We start from the raw sequence: 14,248 nt of genomic DNA, 5'->3' as shown, positions 1-14,248 counted from the left end.
CTTTCCTGCTGTCACCAGGCAAACCAAAAAAAAATTTGTTACATTGGCAACTCCTACTTTTTGCAAGAAAACTGGCCTCAATGCACTGTATTCTCTTAAATACTTTAACAATCCATTTCCCTAACTTCAGTCAATCTCAGATTACCCTAACAGTTTTTGCCATACTTGAGAACCACCCACATAAGAGGCCTACAAACTGTGACCCACAGGCCAGACCTGGCACATGGCCTGTTTTTGCACTGCCCATGAACTGGGAGGAGATTTCACACTTTTTGTGGTTGAAACATAAAAAGAAAAATTTGAACACACACCTGAGTCTCTATCTATATCAACAACCTAGTGATACTTTCACACAAACATCTGTGTTCATAAATATAGTTTTACTGAGACACAGCCAAGCGCATTTGTTTACATGTTGCCCATAGTCACATTTGCACTACAATGGCAGAGCTCAGTAGTTGGTCATGAGATCGTGAAGTCTAAAATATTTACTATCTAGCTTTATAGAAAATGTTGGCCTAATCCTCGCCTTAACAGAATATTTTTCTTGAAATTGATTCACTATTTATTTAAAATGATCTTAAAAGAAAACTTTATAGCACTTACAAGCAAAAAGCTATAATCACCCTAACTTGAAGACAATCATAAAAATAACTTTTAACAACCACAAGGAGATATCACTTCATATCTATTAGGATGCCTATCATAGAAAAACACCCACAGAAATAACAAGTGTTGGCGAGGGTGTGGAGAAATTGGAACCCTTGTGCAATTGCTGGTGGGAATGTAAAATGGTGCAGCCACCAGGGAAAACAGTATTGCAGCTCCTCAAAAAATTAAAAATAGAACTACCACATGATCCAGTAATTCCACTTATGGATATACTAGAGACCCGATGCATGAAATTCATGCAAGAGTAGGCCTTCCTTCCCCTGGCTGCTGGCACCGGCTTCCCTCTGGCACCCAGAACCCAGGCTTCCCTCGCAGCACCGGCTTCATCCAGAAGGATATCCGGTATAATTAGCATATTATGCTTTTATTATTATAGATACCCAGTAGAACTGAAAGTAGAGGCTCAAATGGATGTCTGTACACTCATGTTCACAGCAGCATTATTCACAATAACCAAAAGATGGAAGCACCTCATGTGTCCATTGATGGAAAAATTAATAAACAAAATATGCTATATACATAAAATGGAATATTATTCAGCCTTAAAGTACTATATGATCACAGTTATATGAGGTACATAGAGTAGTCAAATTCATAGAGACAGAAAGTAGAATGGTGACTGCCAAGAGCTGGGGTGAGAGAGAAATGAGGAGTTACTATTTAATGGGTACACAGTTTTAGTTCAGCAACAGGAAAAAGGGGCTGTAGATGTATGGTGGTGATGACTTCACAACAATGTGAATGTGCTTAATGCTACTAAAGTGTATACTTAAAAATGGTTAAAATGGAAATTTTTATGTTATATAGATTTTACTACAATTTAAAAACATTTTAACTGCAACAAAATAAAATAAGTTTAATTTAAAAGAAGCTAGATATTCTTGCACACCTTAGACTCAGTCTATTTTATGTTAAACTGATGATCAGTTCTTCGGGAGGCCTTAAAGATTAGCAACAGCAAAACCAGAGTCTGAATCTGATGAAATGCAAATGAAGTAAATAGGGACTTTCTTACAATTTATGATTCAGCTTTCTTTCATGTCATGTCCTTCCCATAAGAGTCCCACAATTTGGGAAACAATAACCTAAAGTATTCCCCAGTGATGTGTCACAATCCAGGAGCTACAATCTTTACATCCTTGCCAAAATGTTATTTCTTGATTAGTACAGGATATTCTCCAGTGATTGAAGATAAGAGCTTTGCTGGATTTAAGTTCCCTCTTTCATAATGACATCTAAGTTCTTTTTTAAAAAATTTTATTGATTTCAGAGAGAAAGGGAGAGGGAGAGAGAAAGATAGAAACATCAATATGAGAATCATTGATTGGCTGCCTCCTGCACATCCCCTATTGGGAATCAAACCCACAACCCAGGCATGTGCCCTCGACCGGAATCGAACCTAGGACCTTTCAGTCCACAGGCTGATGCTCTACCCACTGAGCCAAAACAGCTAGGGTGATGACATCTAATTTCTAAAAAATCATTTCACAACCCTGTACTATGGTATTATATAATTAAATATATTTTGAGCAAAGGAAAATTTATAAGATTGGCTCTCCAAGGGTTAATTTTATGAAATCCTAAAAAAGTCATATATCCTATATAATGAGAGGAGTATGCTAATTATCCGTTATGCCATGAGGCGTAACAACCAACTGCATAAGGACCAGATCATGGATCTGCAGGAGGGAGGGACAGCGAACTACACAAGGGCAGCTGAGAGCTACAGGAGGGGGCAGGGCAGCAAGCTATGAGGGGGGGAGGGGAGTTACGGGAGGGCGGGGCAGCGGGCGGAGAGCTCCAGGAAGGTGGGGCAGCGAGCTACGAGCAGCGGATAGCTACCAGTGGTGGTGGGCAGGTGGGCAGCTGAGGCAAGCGGCAGCAAGCTACTCACGCATGGATTCGTGCGCAGGGCTACTAGTGTATATATGTGTGTGTGTGTGTGTGTGTGTGTGTGTGTGTGTGTGTATGTATGTATATATACTGTAGAGAGAGAGAGAGATCAAAGCCAAGAAAACCACTATTTTTTCAGAAAGGTATACCAATTTTATGAAGATAGATAAAAAGAAACAATATTTACTGGTGATATGTGTCAAATTTGATAAAGCACTAGTGGTATTTAACAACATCAATACTACACAATGCAAAAATTATTTAAAAGCCAGAAAAAAAATGCTGTAGATAAAAATTAGAAATTCAGTTGTAAAGTATGCTTACTACATAAAATTACTTTTTTAAAACATCATGGGCTTCACAAGACCTTACATTATGACTTAGTATGAAATACCTACTAAATCTCATAATTTCTACTAAATCAAGTCTATGCTAATGTTCCTTACGTTGTCCACAGTAAGTTCCAATATATCCCTTCTGGCACTGGCAATGGTCTTCTGCACAGGTCCCACCATTCATGCATCTAACGCTGCACTGCTGAACTGCAAAGGACAACAAAAAATATAAAAATATCAATGGTCAAAATCACAGTATCTTGGAGCCAGAAGGTACCTATACACAGGAACCAGATGAGACCACTCTGATGCAACATTAAACTGAATTCTGAAGGACTAGAATGAGCCACGCATGAGAAGTACCAAGGAGGAACCTCACGGGGAGAGGGCCCACCAAACCAAAAGGCCTTAGGATAATAAAAGGTTTCCTCTGAAGAACTAAAAGGTTCACATGATTATAAAGAGGACGACTGGGAGGAGAAAATCTGAGAGAAGCAGTCAGAAGCCAGCTAGATAATGCAAGGCCTCCTGTGCCATAGAAGGGTTTGCATTATCCCAAATCCAACTGGGAATCATCGAAAGGATATAAATAAGACAGTAAAGTGATATGATTTATATTTTTAAAGGATTACTTTAGCTGCTTTGTGGAGAATGGATTTAATGAGGGCAAGATTAGAAGCTAGGGAAACCATCAAGAGGTCACTGCAATAGTCCAGGTGAGAGGTGAGGGTGGCTTGAACCACATGGTAGCAGTGGTGATGGAAAGAAGATGGATTTGAGAACTGGCAGGTCTTCTTAAAAAGAGGTGATGTGAGAAAAAGAGAAGCAGTTGTTTAAGTACTGGGTGGATGGTAGTGCCATTTGCTGAGGCAAGAAAAACTGTGGAAGAAGTAGACTGTGGTCAGTAATGAATCAACGGTTTCATGTGACCAAGTTTCAGATGCATTCAGGTGGAGACGTTGAATAGGTAAATGGAACATGTGAATATAAGGCCCAGTGGAAGGATCTACTCCAGAGATAATTATGAGTTAGCAACATCTTGGCAGTACGTGAAGGCATATATGTAAATGAGTTCATCCACAGAGGACAGAACTCTTGGGAATATCAAACATTAAATGAAAGGCTAATGAAGGAGATACAGAAAGGAGACTAAAAAATAACAACCAAGAAAAGGAGGAGTGTAGGCCACTGATAAGTTAAGGGAAAGGAAAGCGCTTCAAGAAGATAGTGATTAATGGTGATTAATAGTGATTAATACTTTAGGGAGGTGGAGCAGGATAAAGACTAGAAAGAGTAGAAAAGTTTGTGATGGAAAGGTTGATAGTATTAGTCAAGACTTAATGACTAATTCATGGACTTCCTATTGGATTATATACCATAAACCAAGGGTGGGCCGGGGAATACTCAGCTATCCAGGCAGAGGAATTAGGTAAAATTTCTTCAGGATTGGGTTTTTTGCTGAGGGCATATACAATAAAAATAAGAAAATAGGATAATAAAGATACAGGCAAGGGTTTCTTCCACGCAATCAGACAAGGGATGTTCAGGATAGGTGTACAGGAAATTTGCTAAAAAGTCTCAATGAATTTTGAGTAATAGGTTTTAAAAGACTGTGAAAATGACAGATTATTTTCAAAGAAAGTGAAACCAGAGTTTTAATCAGAAGTTTCATCAGAAGACTATGACATTTCTTACATGAATCTTATATACCTAAATCAGTGGGATTTTCTATTACCTTTACTTGGGGAAACTTTGTGGAGAAAAATGTTAAAAGTGTAACAAATTCACACTACTTTAAGGCAGACATAAAGATTTATTTAATTATTGAGCAGTTAAATAAACAATACCACCTTCCTCCTTGTTATAATGTTATCTTAAACATTGCCTAAAAGATTAACCTGGGACTTAAAGACCCAACACTTTCTAATTGGGTCGTGAATAATACAATCTTAGTCCACTGTTACAGTGACCTTACAGGAATGTTGGGAGTTAATATGTGTAAAGCAAAATAAGTTAATATATGTGAAGCATCTGGTCAGTAAATAATAAATATCTGTTTTCTCCTCAATCTTTTGATCCTTCCCCTTTAGTTAACCCACAAAACAGGATATGAGCCACAGGAGTTAAGCAAGGCAATAAATAGGGCTTAAGGTTTGAGTCTATAGGTTTAGGGTTCAGAATACCTGAATTCAAATCTGTTACCCTGGGCAAGTTACTTATGTGTGCTTCAATCTCCTTCTCTGTAAAATGGGGTAACAATAGTATCTCATAGTGTCTGTGTGAGGATTAAATAAGTGATATAGTCAAACACCTGGCACATTGTAAAAACCCAGTAAGTTATAGCTATTATTCACAACGAATCACTTCTCCACTGAATCCAGGCTCTTTCACTGCACAAACACATAGCTTCTGGACCAGAAAGAAATCATTTTCTTAATGAAAATCATTATCCCATTACTCTTTAGTTGTTGGTGGCAACCACTAAGCCACCCAAGACTTACTCCAAAGATTAAAACAGGCATAGTTAGTGAGGAAAATAACCATGGATTTATAGCTTCATTGAAAAGGACATTTAGAATTTACTCAAAAGCTTAAGGATAATGCAGTAAACAAGGTCACATAAGAAACATACTTGATTTTGATCCACAGGTCGGTGATATTTGGCCACTGGAACAAGTACACATGTTAGGACGGGAACAAAATCCATCTCCACAACTATTTCTACATATTGCTGTAGAAAGCACAATAGGGAAATAAATGATTAATTAGGTAATAAACCATCGTTTACAACACAAGAAAGCTATAGTTAAAAACAAAAAATCTGAAAATATAAAATATGCGGTATATAATGTCTAATTTCAGATATGCAATGAAATGACCCATTGTAGACATGAGAACAAGTATCATAAGGTACAAACAAATGAAGCTATTTCAAGTTCCATATTTCTAATTGTTGAACTCTCCTATATACAGGTTGTCTTTTCTGCTCAAAGCAGAGTTTATATGCAGAATTTACCCTGAGAAGCCAGTCTTGGTCCTAGGAAGCTGGGAGGGTTGATGAAACCCAGAGGTCCTGCATATGCTCGGAAAACACAGCCCACTCTGTAAGGGACCTTCACATGAGACAGGGAATGTGAAATTGGCTGAGCCAGAGACTCCAGGCCCTAATGATTTGGCCAAGCCCCAGGGGTTCAATGCACATTCCTTCCCGGCTGGTATCTGACCTGCACCATCATCAATCTTTATTTCCCTTAATAATTCCTTCTCTCCTTCCTCCAGCCTTTCTTCTCTCATATTATCTCGGCAACCTAGCCTATTCCTGCTGCTCAGAAAAGCTGCTGCGACATTTTGATGGAGGGAGAGTCAAAGCCTCCTGCAGCTATGACCTCCAAGGTATGAAGGTCATCACAGCAAAGACTGATAGGCACATACCATGGATCCTCAAAATCATTAGCTGAGCACATTCAAATGGGAAGTCTCTCCCATATTTAGAGTCAGTTCATTTAGGAGCTGAGAGATTTATCTCTATACCCACAATTGAATTCTCCATTGTGTACAAAAGCTATGTGCTTTAATGCTCCATGACTGGGTGCATGAAGACAAGAAGAGGAGAGTCTGGGAACACCCTGAAACTAGCTATAAATATTTATGCCAATGTGCATATATGTCTTGTGCTAGAGGAGGACCTCCTCAAGTTTCAATCAGATCTGAGAACCCCAATAATGATAAGGGTGTGTCCTATAGAAGCAAACTAACTTAGTAATAGTTTTTCTTCTCAAAATTGCCTTTTGACATCCACATAATATCACCACCATTTCCATTAATATTCTCTATAAATGAAAATGTCATAGATCATGGTGTGAAAATAGAAAACTGATTTTAGGCAAGAACATGGTTCCTACCATGAAGCTGACCATTCTTAAAATGTACTAGAGTTTCTGATCACCAAAAACTTTCTAATGAAAAATGTTCATTAAAATATTATTTTATTTCAAAGCCCCCTCATCCCCAGCAGGTAGACATTTAGTCTAGGCTTAGGTGACATACAAAGTATTCCTACCCAGGTCCTACACCCAAAGAAGGCCTGATTGGCTGGAGGTTGATTATCCTCAGACAGATCCATGTCATGGCCACAAGCTTGCCCATTATATCTGTGAGCCACTGAGAAGCAAGAATGCGCCTCACTTAAATTTTTGTCCCTCCCATAATCACATGAAAACTATGAGATCCAAAAATACCACAGGGAGAGGGAGAAAAGACCTGGGTGTTGGGATTTCAGTGATGTTGGGAGAAAATGCATGGCACAGTAAAGAGTATATTGTATGCAAGAGGTCTGAAGTTGAGTTCTTGTTCTGCCCCTGACCCACTGCAAGCATGAGGAGGGGAGAAAATACAGCTTCTCTGGGTTCAATTTTCTCATTGGTAAAATAAAACCAAAGGATTACATTGGAGTGTTCTGATCTCTCTTCGGGTCTCAAAGGCTATGATTCTGGGCCAACCCCTTCCCATTGTCATTCCACTGATCAAAATGGCCTTTATAGCATAATTTCCCAATAAATAAATTAATAAGCAAACTTTTCCATTGCTTCATGTTCTAACAAGATTTTAAAAAACAAATGCAAAGTGAATTCCATCCTTCTGGAAACAAATATTTGGAAGCTTGGAAGTACTTCAGTGATCTTAAGGCCACAATTAAGAATAATGACAATGAAACAGAGACTAAAATAAAAATGCAATAGGCTTCCAGTAGTTTGAGGAATGTTTTACTTTTAATATCTTCTTTTCCTCATGAAGCCTAGTCAAGGCCAAACATTAAAATTCTAGACGTTGACATTTTAATACCTTTCTATAGAGAAAGAATGGTGATGTACAAATGTATGAGAAAATTAATATTTGGTCCTCATTTTCTATTTGTATTTTACTTATTCTCTTTTTGTAAGTTGCCTCAGAGGTTTTCTTTGGTAAAATGATAGAAAATCAATAAATAGAGGAAGAAATTAATTATCATCAGAAAATCCTGGAATCAAAATTCTTGATTTTGTTTTGATAGTGATTTCAAGTTGGTTAATACCTCCATATATTCTCATCTTAAATGTTGAAATAATTGGACTACTGAATTTAGTGCAGAATTATTAAAAGTTAAAATTTAGGTGCAACCCATATGAAAGATTATAAAGGCATTACACTCTCCCTCCCTCTATTTTGTGCACTGTTTTATATTCTCGGTACTCTTAATCTTTTCTAAATGCACTAATAAATATTTTTGTAGATATCTCTTGACATAAGTATAGCAAATGTTTCTTGGATATATAAAGATCATTTCAAATATATGCCTTTTATAGATTCATGATCCATGTACTTTCCAGTGTATTTCATAAGCACCTAAATATTTCAAGTAGTGGAAATGCAGTCCATAATATTGAATGTCACTCTGAGATTTCTAAAACTGATCTTCTAAACAAGTAAATAACACAGTGTCATTCAAAGACCAACAGTATTTAAAGCTGACACTCAGAGGGATATATATATATATATATATCCCTACTGTAAATGTTCTGGAAGGCTCTGTTCTCTGGAATTCCCATTCCACGCTGATCCAATAAAATCTGACTTTACAGATTTTCAACACGTACCATAAACCAATCCCTTCTCCTCGGCTGCTCTCCAACTCAATAATGGCAGTCACATTCATTACATTTAGTGAGTCAGACTTTCCGCAGTGCCTAAGTCACTCCCGGCTAGTATGGCAGGTGTGTGGTGAGTGACGTTAGCTGTGTTAGGATTCTAGGAACCATGTAAGTTTAAAGCAGACATAGTAATGCCCTACTGGCCTGGAAGAGTAAATGCACCCTCCATAAATGCCTCACATATATGACTTCTGTGTTGGAGAGAAAAGATTGCCATACACCACTCTTTTTAATAAAAGCAAAGGCTTATAATCAGAGGGTTTACTTTAAATATTTATGAACTGCCTTAAAGAACACAATTTTTGTTTCATAGTTTTGCCTCATTACTGGAGTTGTGGGATTTTTAGGGTAGAAAAATAATTTTAAAGATGTCTCCACAATACTTGAGATTTTGTTCCTTTTTAAAAACTGTACTGAAAAAAATTAAGTCTATCTCAAACCCACAAAACCAATAAATATAGAGTCAGAAATGCCACTATATCCTTATTATCCCTTGGCTAGTGTGGCTTGCCCTTTTTCTCTGTTCACAGTTGCATAATTATCTATTCCCTGGAGAACATCAAGGTCAATCTAAAGTCAAGACTGGGCCTAAATGAATATGCTGTCTATAATACCTGGCTCTCCTCCCAACAAGACAAATGTGGTTGTGCTATGTAAACACACAGGAGAAGGTGGGTCACACTTCAACTCACAAGTTCAAAGGCATGTGAAATAAGACATCCATAGTCCATCACTGTGAGGCTGATAACTAATGACTTTTCCAATTAGAACTTGTAGAGCTGAATATATACTTTGGAAACTGAATAAAATAATCAAAACTTTTAAGGTCAGATATGCAGGACTGGTAAAGTTCTAAGACTCATACTTTGAAAATATACAGAGATTTTTGGTCTGTAAATCCTAAATCTAAATGTCTTCCAAAAAATAAAAAAGTCAAGCCATTTGGAAGAGTTCTCCCTTTTAAAAATTTTGTTAACCTGGGTCAAGTGTAAATTTGCTCCTTTCATATCTATGTTGTGTGGCTGTTGAGATGAAATCAGATATAATTAAGTGGTTTTGTACAAAGGCTTAAGAAAGCTTGATCTTCCTAAGGCCTAAACCTCATGCAGAGTCAAAAGCCAGTTAATTTACATAACCACATTGTGGTCTTATCTGGACTCTTTTAGGAAAGAAGTGGTTTTGCTTTATCTAGGGAATTGCTGTACTCCCCCATCGGTTTGTATTAATAGACATAGATAAAACTTCCAAGTATCTTTGTAATCTTTATCATTATTGCCCTTCAGCAGTCTAGGAGTGACATCTAAGCTGATGCAAACCGGCTGCTTCTTCCCCACCATTCACATAGGGCCACGTCCTAATGATCACACTATGTGGCCACTGGATTCTAAATGCAACTCTGTATCCAAAAGACTAAAAATGCAGGAGGTCCCACCCTGAGAAGGGGCCTTAGCGTGCTACCCCAAGCTGCGACCCCAGCCAAGCACTCACGGACAATGCACTGGTTTCCTCCAGGGAGCGTCTTCCATCCAGGACAGCAGTAGGAGTGGAACCTGGATCCGCACACATTGGGCCTGCGATGGAGGGGTGCAGTAACACATTAGCGGTATTCATGAGCAAAGCCCTAAGAGAGGAGATTTCGGGGTAACAAACCAACCCAAACTACCCTTCAAATGTTTGGGGTGCAGACGTGGAAAGAGATGGGCTAGACAGATGAATGGGGAGGGCAGCAACGTCCAAACATTGCCTTTCATCTTCCCTTCGTTGCTGCCTTTTTAAAGGGGGGAAAGAAACATGGAAACATATAATTTGCTACTATTCTAGCCTCCGGATGCAGAGAACAAAGGGAACATTCCCATTCCGTTTCAAAAATCCTTGCCCTTGTCCCTCCTGATCAACTGTTACTTTGGCCCCGACGTGTCAAGGAAGAGGCGTCGAAAGGTGGAGCGCTTGGGTTCATGATTAGGGTGAACTGTAAGCCCCGCACGCGTCCTCAAACAAAAGGCTCGGGAGCGGCGCCCCCGACGGTGGGGAGAGCAGGCTGACTCCACCAGACCCGGCGCGGAGGACTCAAGAGCTCCTTCCTCCCGACTTTCGGAACCTGTCCCCGCACCGTGAGCTCCGCAGACGCTCTGCGATCAGCACCCCGGGGCCTACGACCCATCTGCCGCCCACCGCACCAAGGGAGGCCCGCGGACAGCCGAGGAAAAGAGGGTGGCGGTCCTGAAAGTCTTCGGAGTCTCCTGGTGGAGGGGGCCGCGGCTCCAGCCGCCGAACTAGATCAGGGGAGGGGGGAGGATGGAAAGCTGCCAAGCCGAGGTTCCCCTGGTGCGGACTGCCCACCTACCCTCGAAGCACGTCCTGTTGTCCTCGCCGGCGGACGCGGCTGGCCACCGCGGCGCCCTCCTCCCGGTACTCAGGCGCCGCGAACCCGCCTTCAGAGCCTGTCGCTGCGGGTCGGACCTGTGGCTGCGGCTGGGGACCGGGCGGCTTGGGCGGCGGAGGCTGGGGCTGGCTAGCCGTGCCCTGCGCCCAGAGCGCCACGCAGCCCAGCCACACGAAGTAAGGCTGGAGACACAGCCGCCGCCGTCTCCCCATCGCGGGCGCCGAGAGCGCGCGGACCCTGGTCCGCGGAGAGGGAGCGCTCAAAGACAAACTCCGCGCGGCCCGAAAAAAGTCAGGGTCTAGCAAGCCCTTGGTCGGCTCCCGAGACTCCCTTGGGCTCGGGCTCCCAGCTCTACCGGGAGCCCCGGGCCGAGCGCCGGCCCCTTCGCTGACGGCGGGGCGCGAGCTCTAGCTAGCGCAGCAGGCGGCGAGGCGCGGCGGCGGTGCGGCCGGCAGCCCCGCGCGGTCCACGTTGCATCCCCCGGGCCACGGCCTCGAGCGACTCCAGGACCGCCAGCGGGCGGGGGCGGGAAATTACAAAAGTAACCCGAGCAGCCGCGGCGTAAAGTTACAAAGAAAGCGGACCTCAAAAGAAAAAAAAAAGGGGGGCCTGCGCGCAGCGGTTCGGCGGATTCCCGTGCGCTCCCGGCACAGATCCTGGAAAGCTGCAAAAGTAACCAGAAAGAAGCCGGCAAGCAAATAAAAGTGGCCCCCCAAAAGAGGAGGATTTACTCCCCGCTCGCAGGGTCCCGCGGGGCTGCGACGCGCCGGCGGCGGCTGTGGAGCCCGGCTGAGGTGCGCGGGGCCGGGCGAGCCGCCGGTGAGAGGAAGGGCGGGAGGCTGGACTCGGGGAAAGATGCGGCCGGCGAGGGCGCGGCGCGGGGGTTTTGAGGCCAGGCGGGGCGCGGGGCGGGCCGGCGGGCGGTGGCTGTCAGTGGGGGCTGGAGCGCAGCCGTCCACACGTGGGGCGCAGCCCCGACCCAGGGGCCGGCGCAGAGTGGGCGGGGACAGAGTAAGGGGGCGATTGGGTGGGGAGGAACAAGGGGAGCTAGGGCCTGGGGGAGGGGAAGAGGAAGGAAGGGGGTAGGATGAAGGGAGGAGAGAGGACTGAGATTGGGGAGAAGGGGGCGGGGGGGGGGGGGGACCCAAGCCGGAGAGGAAGGCCAGGGCTGGAAGAGGGGCTTGGAAAGAGGGACTGGCGAGCCGGGGTACGAGAGGAAATGAGCGGGGGATGGGGGCGAGGTTAGGGCGAGGAGAGAAGTGAGAAAGGGGAGGGAAGACCAGGGGGCCAGGAGGAGCGGGCCGTTGGGCCGGTAGGAGGGGGCTGGGGGGCCGGCTGGAGGGGGCGAGGTTGTAGTCGGCTTTGCTTCCCGCCCCCCTCCGTCGGCCGCTAGCTCTGTTTTGACTGCCGGTACAAAGCGAGCAGACGACGGGGGAGGGGGCGGTTAGGGACCGGATTTGGGAAAGGAGGCAGCCCCTTCCCCTCCCCCTCCGCCCTCGCCGGGCGGCGGACCGGGGACGAGGGTCTCTAAAAGTGCTTGGCTCGCTAGATCGGCAGCTGAGCTAACCCGCCGGGCAGACGGCACAAGTTGAAGAGTGAGAACTGTGCCTCCCGCAGGGACCCGGACCCGGACCCGGACCCGGACCCGGACCCAGACCCGGGGTGCGAGAACTCGCAGCCAAGCAGGAATGGAGACCAGCACGGAGTTGGCAACCTCAACCCGAGAAGGCTAGGCCTTCCCTGTCACCGTCCCACCCTCACCTCCCCAACGGGAGCAGCGTCAGTCTGAGGGACCCACAGAGGGGCTGGGTGTTTCCAGATTGGAATTCGCCGCCCTCCAGCTCCAAGAAGGAGAACAGGCGGCCGCAGGGGGCCCAGGCACCGAGGTCCCAGGGAGTCAGCGCAGGGGGTGTATTCAGGGTGACCCTGCCCGGGTGTGCAGCCAGAAAGGAGTTAGAGCCCCTGAAGTGTGCGCTTAGGGGAAGGAGTGGAGGGGGCGGAGGGGCGGGGGACGCAGGGCGGGTAAATGGGTCTTGGGGCATATCCTTATTTCCTGGCTTGGACTCCTGATTAATTATTAAACCCTAGCAATTGGTTCATTCAGGCTGGCGACTTGCCCTCTGAACCCTTAGAGCTGCCTTTGCACTCACCCGCCTTTGGGGTCTTCCTTTGTGCCCCAGCTTTCATGAGGTCTCTGCGAAGTCCTAGTAGTTTCCCAGTCCGTGGCATTTCATAATTAGAAATCAACACCCCTGAAAACTAGGGCTGACCATTCAAGCACAGTGTAGGAAACAGTACAAGAGAGCAATGTCTGGATTATTCAGGCTTGAGAACCTTACTTTAAAGATATGTATACACAAAAAAATTTTCCCCTGGCCTGAATTGCCCAGATGTGCTATTTGGCAGCCAGAATTCTCTGAGAATTGGCATAACTCCCTGCGTTTTTCCCCCAATGTAGTCGGACAAAGAGTCTTAAGGTAGTATCCCTTCTTACAATATTCTGACAAGGCATAAAAAAAAAAGGTAGGCGTCACATACTTCCATGTGGGACATCAATTTGTTTAAATGCAAAGAAATTAAAGACAGCAAGAGAAGTATTTTTCATTCAGCTGAAATTACGTTAATCAAGAGAGCTAAATAAAGTAACTATCCTCTGAGTTAGTGTTGTAATCATATTCTTAAAAACATTTAACCATGGTAAATAGGCTTTCATTTAATACTTAAATGGCTTCATTGTTCATTTATCACACCAGATCCAAATGTTCTAAAACTGCATATGCATTTATCTTTTGATCACCAATTCCACTTTTAAAAATCTATTTCAAAGATATACAAGAAAAAAAAAAAGAAATGATGAACACATTAGTCTGTTCACTGAAGCACCCTTAGTAACAGATTTCCCATCAATAAGGAATTAGTTGAATGTACATCGCTTAACCCATTCAATAGATTAAGCTATAAAAAATGAATGAGGATCTCTGTATACTCCTATGGAGTGATCTCTAGAATATACAATTCAATGAAAAAAAGCAAGGTGCAGCTAGAATATGTAAATCCATTGAGACAGAAAGAATACCGGGGAGCCAGACCAGCATGGCTCAGTGGTTGAGCGTCAACCTATGAACCAGGAGGTTATGGTTGGATTCCTGGTCACGGCACATGCCCATGTTGCAGGCTTGGTCCCTAGTGGGGGCCGTGCAGGAGGCAGCTGATTAATGATTCTCTCATCATTGATGTTTCTATCTCTCTCTCTCTCCCTCCCCTTCCTCTCTGAAATC

At 43.8% G+C, this 14,248-nt stretch overlaps 1 protein-coding gene across 1 annotated transcript in view; it reads right to left on the bottom strand.

Moving 5' to 3' along the window:
- Positions 1–11,813, bottom strand: part of FBN2 (fibrillin 2) — a 261,440-nt gene extending 249,627 nt beyond the window's left edge. The window contains exons 1-4 of the mRNA XM_079793608.1: positions 10,932–11,813; positions 10,076–10,158; positions 5,533–5,631; positions 3,012–3,107 (exon numbers count right to left, since the gene is read on the bottom strand). Coding sequence (XP_079649734.1) covers positions 3,012–3,107; positions 5,533–5,631; positions 10,076–10,158; positions 10,932–11,182 — 529 coding nt within the window. The 5' untranslated portion in view covers positions 11,183–11,813. The remainder of the gene's footprint in view (positions 1–3,011; positions 3,108–5,532; positions 5,632–10,075; positions 10,159–10,931) is intronic.
- Positions 11,814–14,248: the final 2,435 nt, after the last annotated feature.

This window comes from Cnephaeus nilssonii, assembly GCF_951640355.1.
Source record: "Cnephaeus nilssonii genome assembly, chromosome: 2".
Taxonomy (NCBI): domain Eukaryota; kingdom Metazoa; phylum Chordata; class Mammalia; order Chiroptera; family Vespertilionidae; genus Cnephaeus; species Cnephaeus nilssonii.
This window is presented reverse-complemented; position numbering and strand designations above follow the sequence as displayed.